At 37.2% G+C, this 13,292-nt stretch overlaps 1 protein-coding gene across 4 annotated transcripts in view; it reads left to right on the top strand.

Annotated features, from left to right (window-relative positions):
- apba2b (amyloid beta (A4) precursor protein-binding, family A, member 2b) overlaps positions 1-13,249 on the top strand; it is an 84,304-nt gene extending 71,055 nt beyond the window's left edge. For 2 of the 4 annotated variants that reach the window (XM_016463492.1, XM_016463489.1), the window contains exons 7-14: positions 1,384-1,419; positions 2,470-2,556; positions 5,240-5,425; positions 8,112-8,291; positions 11,143-11,355; positions 11,609-11,728; positions 11,817-11,957; positions 12,892-13,249. In XM_016463492.1, the coding sequence (XP_016318978.1) occupies positions 1,384-1,419; positions 2,470-2,556; positions 5,240-5,425; positions 8,112-8,291; positions 11,143-11,355; positions 11,609-11,728; positions 11,817-11,957; positions 12,892-12,963 (1,035 nt within the window). In that variant the 3' untranslated portion in view covers positions 12,964-13,249. Of the gene's footprint in view, positions 1-1,383; positions 1,420-2,466; positions 2,557-5,239; positions 5,426-8,111; positions 8,292-11,142; positions 11,356-11,608; positions 11,729-11,816; positions 11,958-12,891 lie in introns of all 4 variants that reach the window. The other 2 variants (XM_016463491.1, XM_016463490.1) reach the window with 2 other exon arrangements.
- Positions 13,250-13,292: the final 43 nt, after the last annotated feature.

Raw genomic sequence — 13,292 nt, 5'->3', positions numbered from 1 at the left:
GGCAGGCATGACGTGAACAGGCTTTGGGGAAGTGTCATGTTCCTCCTCCATGACACCCACAGTGAAGGCAGAGCCATTCATTCGCAGAGCAAAGTCTATATATTGTTCAAGTGACCAGTGTGGGGTATTGCGTGGTATTAACTGTGATATGTCCTTAATTAAACCAAAACGAAAAATGTCTTTTAGGAAGCTTTCATTAAAGTCTACCTGGTGACAAAGTCCACAAAAGTCCTCCACATAATCCTCAATGTCCCGGTTTCCTTGGCGAAGGTGAACAAGACGATCTGCTGGGTGGTTAGACTCACCGACAGCGGGTTACAACATCAATACACGACAAGAGACAATGGCAACATGATGGCTACTTATAGCAAAGAGGGTCACATGACAAGAACAAACCAGTGGGAAACAAGACACATGACTAGGACAACCAATCAGAACATGACACATACACAAGGCAGAGATACATGAGGGCAAGGGAAGCATGACACCAACAGGGTGAAACAACTACAAAATAAAAGACATGAAAATATGAACATGAAACAAAACCCCACATTACAATACTATATTATAAATTGTATATAAATAACACTAAAATTATGCCATTTAATTCCAGTCTACGAAAATATCATTTTACTGCAAAATTAAATAATATTATTTAAAACAATCATATTCTTTATATATTTTTCTTCCTCGGAAAACATTGTTAGTGCATTGTCAATATCCTGCCATTTTCATGATGTGTTGTTGTTGAGGAATTCAAAATACCCTTTTATTACAAATTTTCCTGTATGATTTTGTTGACGAGATTAACAATGTTGTACAGTAGAAAACATTGTACGGTATACAGTCAGTCCACTATGACAGCTGCTGTTCTCCCTGCAGTCATAATATGGCAGGTTGATAAACTGAGGTCTTAGGCTGCATTTGTTGTGAGATTCTGACAATGAATCTAGTGTCAGTGATAAATCACACAACTATAACAATATGGCATTTATTGAAAGTAATGACTGCTTATGTTGAAAAAGGACTAACATATCTTATTGGATACAAATAGGCATTTTTTCTATCCTGTTGAGAAATGTCAATGCATAAAATGTTTTTTTTTTTTATGGCTTTCAATGTACAGTAATAGTTATTAAAGCCATATCTGCATGTCTTATGATTTGCTATCCGTATGTATGTGTGCAGGGGGAGATGTTGCTGCATTCTGGGTTTGTTTGTGTTTGTGTACAAAGAACACACATGCCGTACATGGCATGCAGACTTTGTGTTTGGTTGTTTATATGTTTTTGCCTGTTTTAATGTTTTTGTTTTTTTTTACCTTCATGCCTTTTTGCTGCTCCCGTGTGTGACGACCCCTGTACTGTCCTGAACGTCTTCCAGAGGGTACAGAAGGCAGCCAAAATCAAGAAAAAGGCGGTGTGTAAAAAAAAAAAAAAAGGAAAAAAAAAGAGAGAGATAGAAGAAGAACATGCCTTTTTTAACCATCTACTCCATGTCTGTGTTCATCATCTGTGCAGCTTTCATACGTTTTGGTTCATACCATGTGAATTGAAGCTTTAGATCCGGCTGTCTGGGATCTGTATCTTAAATTCTAACTAACTATTAGCAAACCAGCCACTTCTGGGCTGCAACTGAGTCACATAAACCTTTTAAGATATGTAGTCAAAATTTCAAGTTTTGCACAGACTGCACTTTTAACCCCGTATATAACATAGCTATAGTCATCCGTGTGTACTACCATTTCTTATTGCAGTAACACAAAACAAAAGCAAGAATCTGAGCAGAAATGTACTGACAGGTAAATGATTGGCACTCTGAGACAGCCTGACAGCTGGTTAAATGTTGCCACTGTGTCATTTTACTTACCCGTCTGTCTTTGCATCACCCTGCACTCCACCTCAATGCACCGAATGGGTCTCGCTCTTTTTTCTCTTTCACTCGCTCTCCAGTGTCAATCATCTCATTACTTCAAACCTCTGCATGGCTTCTACTTATCACAGGGGGCTGTATACCCAGTGATTATTTGTGTCTTAGCCTGATTACCTCACTGGGTTTCTCAGTTATAGGCTTTGAAGGTTTTTGGAAAATGTTTTGATTTTGCGGCGCACTTAGTCACCATTGCCCAGCAGTAATCAATTATTAATTGGACAGGCTAGCGATAATCAATGCAGTTTCACATTTCCAATCCATATGTTCTTTGCACCTGAGCATACCATATTGTTTCCTATTTGGGCTATTAATGATGCAATTTACAGAGGTTAAGCATAGCCCTCCCATGTGGACAAGCTTATGCTAGTGCATGATTTATAAATAAGCATTTAAAATGCTTTCATTAGGGGTTTGAGAGGTTGTGCCTTTTCTTCAGGTCTTCTCATGAGCCATTGTGATTTATGGCATTGTGACCTCTTGGAGGTCGGGGGTAGTTTTTCATATTTTTGTTCTTGTTTTTTTCTTTTTTGTCAGCAGAGTCCAGAGGGAGACATTCAGACTTTGACGGAGGTAGATCTTTTCATCTCAACTCAAAGGATCAAGGTGCTCAATGCAGACACCCAGGTGAGTTCATGCGGCTGCCTAGTGATACAGGTTTCAAAATAAAATCGGAAAAGATCAACCAAAAAAAAAAAAAAAAAGTAAGAGGAAATAGAAGCACATTAAGCCATTAACTGACAGCTGCACTAATGGTTAAGCATAAGCAGATATGAACAAATAAGCCCCAAATAAGCAAACAAATAATGCCCAAAGTGGTTTAATATCCCTGCTGCTTGTTTTCTTCATTTATATATATCTTCATTTATATATAAAGTCAATAAAAATGTTAATATGTTTTGTTATACTATACATGCTCTCAACTGTTCTTTTATATATATGCAAGTGAACAACGCATTATAGTGCCATCCCAAAGAGGCACAAAATCACTTTCACAGAACTGCCCAACTCAATCCGAACAGAAAGCCATCTTCAAGAAACGGCTAAAAACACATATCTTCCATCTACACTTGACTCTCTAACACTAGCGTTCTATTTCTATTTTATCTACCTGTCTTTTTATTTATTAAAAAAACACTAACAAACTTGACCCTCTAACACTTGCACTCTCTATTCCATTTTATTCTATCTACTTGTTTTCTTTTTATTTATTTATCCTTGCTATGTGTACTGCATTAGGCTAACCGAGACTTGTCATAGCACTTACATATTATTGCTCTTTTGTTGGTTTTGATTGCTTCTATTGTCCTCATTTGTAAAGCGTCTGCTAAGTGACTAAATGTAAATATATACTGTTGTTGTTATTGAGGCAGAATGGCCAAAATCTGAATTCTCATAGAGAATTAGAGTATACATTATAAATTATAAATCATACTTGGAGAAAAGGAGATCATTCATATTTGGATTGGGGAAATATTTATGCAAAGAGAATGCTCAGATATGATATATTACATAACCTTTTGTTACATAACTGACATAAAACACGTAATGTGTGTGTGTAGAGAGAAGAGATGTGCATATGATCAGGCTTGTAGACAGTTGCTAGTGATGGAGAGCTTAATGATGGTTATAGGCTTTGTGCTTAATCTCCAGCTGCACATTTTACACATGCTGTATAGTCAACAGCTCCTCCTTTTCCACACTAGTGTTACTGTAAGCATAAGGTAGGAAGAGCTACATACTGTTTTAATGGTACATTTAGTACCCTGATACTGAGTAACATCGCTGTGTGAGTGTTGCTGCGATTATGTGTATGAGTTCTGAGTGAACAGCAGTGAGTGGGCAGGCTGGCACAGAGATTTCATTATGTGCTGCAATGCAGTGTCAGTCCTCACCCTGCCTGTCACATCTCACGGTGAGTCTGTATTGGCTGTTACAGATTCATTACAGTGCCTTCAAGGTTGTATTGATACTCCTCAGACATTCAAAGTACCCTGTAAGACTGAAACTTTTAGATTTAATTCAGCCCAATCTGCTTAGCACACAGAATCCATTCAAACTTTACTTAATAAAATGTACTATTGAAGTTTCATAATAACTTACAATGATAGAATATTCAGCATTCAAAATGTAACTGATAGTGATGCCATCATTGTAAGATTTGCGTATGAATTGCAATAGTTTTTTTATTGCATATTTTTGCATATTAAATTATGATTCATCTTTTCTTTCTTGTTTCTGTTTAACCATATCACCTTTACATTGACTACTAGGCTGGTAATGGATTACTTGGCTGAATGTAAATAGAGCTAATGACTATGTGATAAGCATGTTGGGAATACAAATGTATTATAAACATACTACTTGAATTTCAAGTATATTTTTAATACATTTAATACTACGTCTTTTTCACCTGGGTGGATTCTGGTGCACAGCCAACTGAAAACAAAACGGATGCAGCATTTCAGTAACACAAAGTAAAAGCCTAAAACATAACCTTACCTCAAACACTGTTCTTTTCACTGGTATTTTCATAATGTAACCTGGGTGTTATTATCGAATAGCAGAGGAAGCTTTTTCAGCACTGCGTATCTGCAAGCCGTATATAAGATATATGCATTGAAAGAAAGGGTTATTTATAAAAATGATCCTAGTACTGATAGATTGAGCTTCATGGGGTCTTTGAAGGAAACATGTCACATATTATGCTCCTATAATTTAAAGAAGAGCTGCAGCAAAATGAAAAATGAAAATCCCACACATGACCTTTGCGTGCATTGAATCGAAATGCTGCATGAATTTCCTGTGCTCTGGATCATTAATTCTTTCAGCTCTCTGATGATTTATGACCTGTTTGTTTGTATATGAAATAGAGTGCATGCCGTACATGCTGTTTCGTGTGCTGCTCATTCAGACTCATGGAATATCGAATGTAGTACAATCAGAACAGCATCTAAGTTATTTTAGTGAGGGCAATTTCAAGGTCATGGCTGTAACTTTACTGTTTAAAGATCTGGGTTAACCCAAGGCTGTAAGCTTGTAGCTTGAAACAGATCTTCCTGAAGGAGATTCATGAATAAGAGCCTTCCAGAAACCCACTGTGCACTCTTAACCCCAGGTTGCATCTGGAGGCTGTCCCTAAGAAAATATAATGTAAGCCCATTTGGATAAGAAAGTCTGTGAAATGATAACCAAGCTGCTCAATGGGATTAAAACACAGCCTTAACTCTAAGTCTGGTGTAATGTGTTGGGAGGTGTTGCCACAGAAGGCTAAGAAGTAATTGTGGTGACTCTCTTGTTTGTTTTATAGGAGACCATGATGGATAACGCTTTGCGTACCATCTCATACATTGCTGACATCGGGAACATTGTGGTTCTGATGGCAAGACGCCGCATGCCCCGCACCGCCTCACAGGACTGCATCGAGACGACCCCTGGAGCCCCCGAGGCCAAGAAACAGTACAAAATGATATGCCACGTATTTGAGTCCGAGGATGTAAGTGTGAATCATTTTGTTTCCTTTTTATAATCCATACGCATACCAAAGTTTGGATAAAAATAAATTGTGCCCACTTAAGAAATTGTGCGGAAATATTACTTTCTTTTATAGAACTAAATTTTAACTTTTTTCAGTTGTTATTTATTTTATCATTTATTTATTTATTTTTCATATGTAAGTTGGAATAGATGGTGAAGGAAAAACAGAGTACATGTGATCAGCATACATGGGAACAAGCTGAATAACTTAAGTGTTAATCTAATATGTAAAATTGTCCAAACATTTAATTTGCATATATACACTACTGCATAAAAGTTTGGTTTCAGTAAAATAATTTTTTTTTAAAGATATCTCTTATGCTCACCAAGGCTGCATTTATTTGATCAAAATACAGTAAAAACAGTACTATTGTGAAATGTTATTACAATTTATAATAACTGTTTTGTAATTATGTAATTTATTCCTGTTATGGTAAAGCTGAATTCTCAGCAGACATTACTCTACTTTCAGTGTCACATGATCCTTCAGAAATCATTCTAATATGCCAATTTGGTGCTCAAGCAGGCTAACATTTCTTATTATTATTAATGTTGAAAACAGTCATGCTGCTTAATATTTTTGTGGATACTGAAATACATTTCTTTCAGGATTCTGTGATGAATAGAACGTTTTTTTCTTTTAGATTACATTACAAATGTCTACTGTTTTGATTAATTTGCTGCATTCTTGCTGAATTAAAGTATTCATTTCTTTAAAAATTACTGACCTCAAACTTTTGAACAGTAGTGTATACACAGAATGCGAGCCATTATTCAGCTGAAGCTCAGGTTCAGATTCACCTGAGGTTGATAGAATAGCCTCAAAAGTAACCCTGGCTGCAGCTTTACATAATCCTGTTCTAATGGACCTACTTTTCTCTCCTCTACAACACTCTCCTCTGCATTGCAGTTGTTCCTCACTCATGCTGTCTAATTACACTCTTTGATGTTTCAGCCAATGAGTATGTGCGTGTCTGTGTGTGCGCCTACAAATGAGTCATTTCTAGAGCCTTTATTTTTCATCTCAGTTATCTGCTTAGCAGTGCCACACAATTTATCATGTCATATAAGTTATCATCCTAAATTTTGATAACTTTGCTTTGTTCCTCCTTTGGGGCCCATATAAATCAGTCGGTTCTCCGGCAGTCTGATCACTGCTGGTGTGTTTTTTCTTTGTGACTGATTTAGATGCTCAACTCCCTGAATATTCCTGAAGCAGCCATGTTTCCAGTGAAAATCAAAGCCAGCACACATGTTGGGATGTTTCATTATTAATGGTATGACCCCTACCTGTGCGCACGTCGCCTGAGGGGTACTGTTAAATCAGAAAACAGCCACATCATTAGCGAAGGGAGTGAACCTTTTTTCCACTGCGCCTCTTTAGCATTCTAGTGCCGACAGTCTGATATAATAGCCTTAATCCAGCAACTTTTCTACTTCCATGGAAGATTATTCACTAAGATTTGAATAAGGTTGCAGTGCTTGTAATAGGCCAGTGTATTCACATTTCTCAGTGAGCACTACTGTAGCACCAGCGTCACAGTGTCTTCAAAGACGACAGCTGACGGTTATGGAAACCGTTCCAAAACGTAAATCTGTTCTAGAGTGAGAAATCAATGGACAATAATACACTACGAGTGAGCAGATTCACAAAATATCAAATCAGTGAAGTGAAAAAATGACACAGTGTTCATCTGCTGCATTGATTTGCGGTATATAAATGTTTTTCAGTTATTGCCAAAAGCACAGAAGCTTTTATGCAGAACAGCTAATGTGCTTCTAGGCCAGAGGAGAGCTGGCCCTCTGATTGAGCCTGGTTTCTCCTGAGGTGTTTTTCAACTGATGGAGTTTTGGTTCCTTGACATTGTTGCCTTGCTCAGTTGGGGCTTAAAATATTATTGATTTGACTGCAATGACACTATTGGTTGAGAACAAAACTTGGACCGAATTGAGCTGGATAATAATACTATTGTCTTCTTTAGAGCTGCTTTATAGCAGAATTGAATTTGTTTCAGAACTGATTAAATTTGCAACATCAAAACTGTTATTGAACTGAATTGAGTCAATATTGAACTGACTTGACCTGAATAGTGACACTATTGTCTTCTTTAAAGTTGCTTAATAGTTGTATTGAGTTTGTTTCATAACTGATGAATTTTGCAACATTGACACTGTTATTGAACGAAATTAAACACTGAACTAAACTGGGCTGAATAATGGCAATTTTGAATTCTTTAGAGCTGCTTTATCGAATTTGTTTCATAACAGATGAACTTTGCAACTCAACACTGCTATTATAATAAACTGAATCAACATTGAACTGACTTGAGCTAATGACACTATTGTCTTCTTTAGAGCTGCTTTATGGATAAAATTGAACTGGTTTCATAACTGATGAATTTTGCAGCATTCACACTGCTATTTTCTGTATTACTTTGAAGCTGTTTTAAAACAATCTATTTTGCATAAAGATAAATGTGACTTGACTCGCTTTTGTCTTTAAAAGGCTCATAATTAAAGATATGTGTAATGATTTAGTTCTGTTTATATATATAGCATGTAACCAATTTATAATTAATGGCAAATGTATACATGAATTGATTTTTGCGGTTGTTTCACCTGGTTTTCTTCTCCAACATGTGCAGGCCCAGCTCATAGCACAGTCCATTGGTCAGGCATTTAGCGTGGCCTACCAGGAATTCCTCAGAGCCAATGGAATCAACCCAGAGGACCTGAGCCAGAAAGAGTACAGCGACATCATCAACACACAGGAGATGTACAATGATGACCTCATCCACTTCTCAAACTCTGACAACTGCAAAGAGGTCAGCAGCCAGACTCTTTCTTCTCTATTAAGAGTTCTCTTTGTGTTAGAACACAGCTGACCCAGCACACTGATGCTTTTCTGCTCAATACAAGGGGGATTACTAGAAAGCAGTGGACAGTGATGACGGACAGCAGTACTTTCGTTTGATGAAAAAAAAACACACATACCATAAAAACCACTGGTAATTTTTGAGCTAGTTTCTAAAGCATCCATTGAACTTAGGTATCCAAAAATGAAAATTGTCATCATTTATTCACTTTCCAAACCTGTAAGAATGCTGAACCCAAAAGAAGATATTTTGAAGAATGCTGGTAACCAAACAGTTGCTGGTCCCCTTTTGACTTCCCATTTTTTTCCTCCATACTATAAAAAATAGGGAACAGTAAATGTTCAATTACTTAAATTCTTCAAAATATCTTTGTTTATGTTAAACAGAAGAAAGAAACTCATACAAGTTGGAAAAAAACATGAAGGCGAGTAAACGATGACAGAATTTTTAACCATCCCTTTAAAATGTTGCTTTTATAATGGCTTTACATAAAGGATTTAACATAGTGTTGTGTTTATAGTCAGTGGAGGCTGGTGCTTTTCAGAAGTGTGAAAGCACAGATGTCACTTAATTAATAGAAAATTGTGTACTCAGATCATTTTAGGTGTCTATATATGATGTTGAAATTAAAGGATTAGTTCACTTCTGAATTAAAATTTCCTCATAATTTCCTCACCCCCATGTCATCCAAGATGTTCATGTCTTTCTTTCTTCAGTCGAAAATAAATGAAGGTTTTTGAGGAAAACATTCCAGGGTTTTTCTCTATATAGTGGACTTCAGTGGGGTTCACTGGGTGGAAGGTCCAAATTGCAGCTTCAAAGTGTTCTACACGATCCCAGACGAGGAAGGGTTTTATCTAGTGAAACGATCTGTCATTTTCAAAAAAAAATTACAATTTATATACTTTTTAACCTCAAACGCTCATCTTGTCTAATTCTGCGTGAACTCCGTTCCGGTGTTGTGTAATATTCGGTTCCCGTGAAAAACTGTTTGTACATCTAAACGGGGCGTATGAACATTCGGCTTTATTACCTTTTCAAAATAATTCATCACACAAGAGCTGAAGAACAGACAACACAATCCTTTCCATTCGCTTGTTTGTAGTTCAAAAGGCCACGCCCACCGCGGAACGAATCTATGAATATTCGTACTAACCCCGCCCATTGGAACAGTTTTTCACGGGAACCGAATATTACACAACACCGGTTCATGACCGTTAGGGTATATCGAAAAACTCCCATCTCATTTTCTCCTCCAACTTCAAAATCGTTCTAAATCGTCCTACATCGCTGTTTTACCGTTTTTTTGTAAAGGGCGTTTGATCTTCTTTGCACGTTCACTTTGTAAACACTGGGTCGGTACTTCTGCAGCGATGTAGGACGATTTTGAAGTTGGAGGAGAAAATGAGATGGGAGTTTTTCGACCTACCCTAACTGTTTCGAATGGGACTGCACAGAGTACGCATGCGCATTGCAGAGCTACACAAGACAAGCGTTTGAGGTTAAAAAGTATATAATTTTTATTCTTTTTTAGAAAATGACCGATCGTTTCGCTAGATAAGACCCTTATTCCTCGTCTGGGATCGTGTAGAACACTTTGAAGCTGCAATTTGGACCTTCCACCCAGTGAACCCCACTGAAGTTTTCCTCAAAAACCTTCATTTCTTTTCGACTGAAGAAAGAAAGACATTAACATCTTGGATGACATGGGGGTGAGGAAATTATGAGGAAATTTTAATTCAGAAGTGAACTAATCCTTTAAACAAAATGCTCCAGTATGCAAAATGGTCAATTAAATGCTCCAAAGAAGATTTAAAATCTCTCTCTGAGCTCAAATGCTGTCAGTCACGTCAATCACAGTTTCAGTTATTGACAGTTTGTTGCAAAGTCCCGCCCATTTAAGAGCTCACCCAATTGTCATATTAAGAAGCCGGTCTTCCAGATGGGACACGGTTACACTGATTTAAATCGCAATGTCCAGTAAATCACCAAATGCTTCTCTAATGCAAATAGTGCTCATGGATTCCCAGTTAAGCACAACATCTGAGCACGACACAAAATGATGTGCACACAGATTCATCAAACTAGATGATGAGCAGCATGATAGTAATGTACGTTGAAGTTTTATTCTCTGAAATATCCAAATGCTTCAAGAAAATATACACTTCCATTTAAAAGTTTGGGATATATATTCTTTCTTTCTGTCTTTTTCCTTTCTTTCTTTCTATCTCCTTAAAATAATCCTTAAAAATGTATCACCAAGTTTTTAATAATAAGAAATGTTTCTTGAGCACCAAGTCAGCATATTAGAATGATTTCTGAAGGACCATGTGACACTGAAGACTGGAGTAATGACTGGTAAAAATTTGCCATCACAGGTATACATTACATTTTTAAATATATGAAAAAAGAAAACTGTTATAATAATGTTTGAACAAATGTCAGTTTTCGCTGTATTTTTGATTCAACAAATGAAGTGGTGAGCATAAGTGACTTAAATATTAAAAAATCTTACTAATCCCAAACTTTTACATGGAAGTGTCTAGATTATTTGAACAATAACTAATGTCACTGCCATATTTTAATCTGAGGCCAAGGGACCAAATTTCCAAGGCTGTTCTCTATAACACATACTGTACACTAAAGGTGAAGATTGTGCTATTTTGAACCCCCATGCTCTCAGTCTCATTTTAAATGGTTTCCTTAATTGCTTTGTTCTTTTATGGCCTTTTATTGGCAATCAACCCCAATCCCTTGCCTATGCCTCTGTCTGACTCTCTCTGTTTCTCTCCTCCCACAGTTGCAGCTGGAGAAGCAGAAGGGGGAGATTCTGGGCATAGTTATTGTGGAGTCTGGCTGGGGCTCCATTCTGCCCACCGTCATCCTGGCCAACATGATGAATGGAGGCCCTGCCGCCCGTTCTGGGAAGCTCAGCATCGGTGACCAGATCATGTCAATCAACAACACCAGCCTGGTGGGGCTTCCTCTCGCCACCTGTCAGGGAATCATCAAGGTGTGCAGAGGGGTTGGGCTGTCACAGTGCGCGGTGGGCCGAATCTATGAATCCATCTGTGTTATTCTGAGTAGCTGGTTATTAAGGGTCTGTGGTTTAGGGCTGCTGAACCACCACAGGGCAATCGATAAAGTGCTTGCAAAGGCAATGCAATCTTCATCTCCTATTGTTACGATCCCCGTGTAATAATACAGTGCAGGTGAGATCGCATCGAGTAATATAATCACATGTATGTTTTGTATATCTCCATCAGGGCCTGAAAAATCAGGTGCAGGTGAAGCTAAACATCGTGAGCTGCCCTCCTGTAACCACAGTTCTCATTAAGAGACCAGACCTCAAATACCAGCTGGGTTTTAGTGTGCAGAATGGCATTGTGAGTATGGAGAAACAGGAAGTCTGAAATAAAGTCTTGACATCTCATTGTTACTATTAAGTCCAACTTTTGTTTTTTTGCTCCTCAGATCTGTAGTCTAATGCGAGGAGGGATTGCAGAGAGAGGAGGCGTGCGGGTTGGTCATCGTATTATTGAGATAAACGGCCAAAGTGTTGTGGCAACGGCACATGAGAAAATCGTCCAGGCTCTCTCTAATTCTGTCGGCGAGGTAAGCCCTATATAATACAGTATATTCTACCATTCGAAAGTTTGATGTTTTTTTTATGTTTATGAAAGAAGTCTATTATGCTCATCAAGGCTGCATTATTTGAAAAAAAAATACAGTACAAATAGTAATATTATAAATTATTATAATTTATATATCTGTTTTCTATTTGAATATAGTTATTATTTTAAAATGTCGTTTATTCCTGTAATGGCAAAGCTGAATTTTTACTAGCCATTACTCCAGTTTTGAGCGTAACATGATCCTTCCGAAATCATTTTAATGTGCCGATTTGGTGTTTAAAAAACATATCTTATTATTATCAATGTTGAAAGCAGTTGTGCTACTTTTGTTGAAACCATGATTTGGGATTCTTTAATGGGTATAAATATAAACAGAACAGTTCTTATTTGAAATCAAATTTATTAGGTCTAATTTGTTGCTTATTAATAGTTAGTAAGGTAGTTGTTAGGTTTAGGTATTGGGTAGGATTAGGGGTGTAGAAAATGGTCACGCAGAATATGTGCTTTAGAAGTACTAATAAACAGCCAGTATGTTAATAATAGGCATGCTAATAAGCAACTAGTTAATCGTTAGAATTGGTCCCTATAGTAAAGTGTTACCGATTATGAAAGTCTTTACTGTCACTTTTGATCAATTTATTGCATCCTTGCTAAATAAAAGTATTAAAAGATCCTACTGACCCCAATCTTTCAAACAGTAGATTATATTAAAAGATATAATAAATAATGTTAGTAGAATAATATATTGGAGATCCTCCAATTCGTCGGTATCGACGTGATGCCTCTGTTCCCTCCTTCAGGGAACGTGGGTTACATACATGTACGTAACAGAGATGTTTAGTGGAATAATACATAGTATATTAATGCTATTAATGCTTTTTAGTAAAAAAATATCTTTCTTTGTTCTGTAACAGATCCACATGAAGACTATGCCAGCTGCCATGTTTAGACTCTTAACTGGTCAGGAGACTCCTATGTATATATGATCTGAGGTGGACTTCAGCTGAGATACACAAATCTGGGCACTGGGAAATGTCTGAATGCAGCAGTCACCTTTCTCCTTTTATCTTCACCAAAAATAACTCCCATCACTCTTGCTGTCTGCTAACGTTACTTAAGCGATATGGTGTGTCATTACTGCATAGTGTGGATTCTTTTTGATTTGCCACGTCTGCTCTTGGGTGTGTGCATAGTCAGATGAAAATGGAGTCGATGCATCTCAAGTCCTTTCTACGTAATGAAAGGGGGGCTTTGTACACTTGATTTTGATACCACTTTGTTTAATTTATTTACAATTACATACATGTGGACATTG

Source organism: Sinocyclocheilus anshuiensis, unplaced genomic scaffold (assembly GCF_001515605.1).
Source record: "Sinocyclocheilus anshuiensis isolate Anshui unplaced genomic scaffold, SAMN03320099.WGS_v1.1 scaffold816, whole genome shotgun sequence".
In the NCBI taxonomy this organism is placed as follows: Eukaryota; Metazoa; Chordata; class Actinopteri; order Cypriniformes; family Cyprinidae; genus Sinocyclocheilus; species Sinocyclocheilus anshuiensis.
Note: the sequence above shows the minus strand (reverse complement) of the source record. Positions and strands in the feature narration are given on the sequence as shown.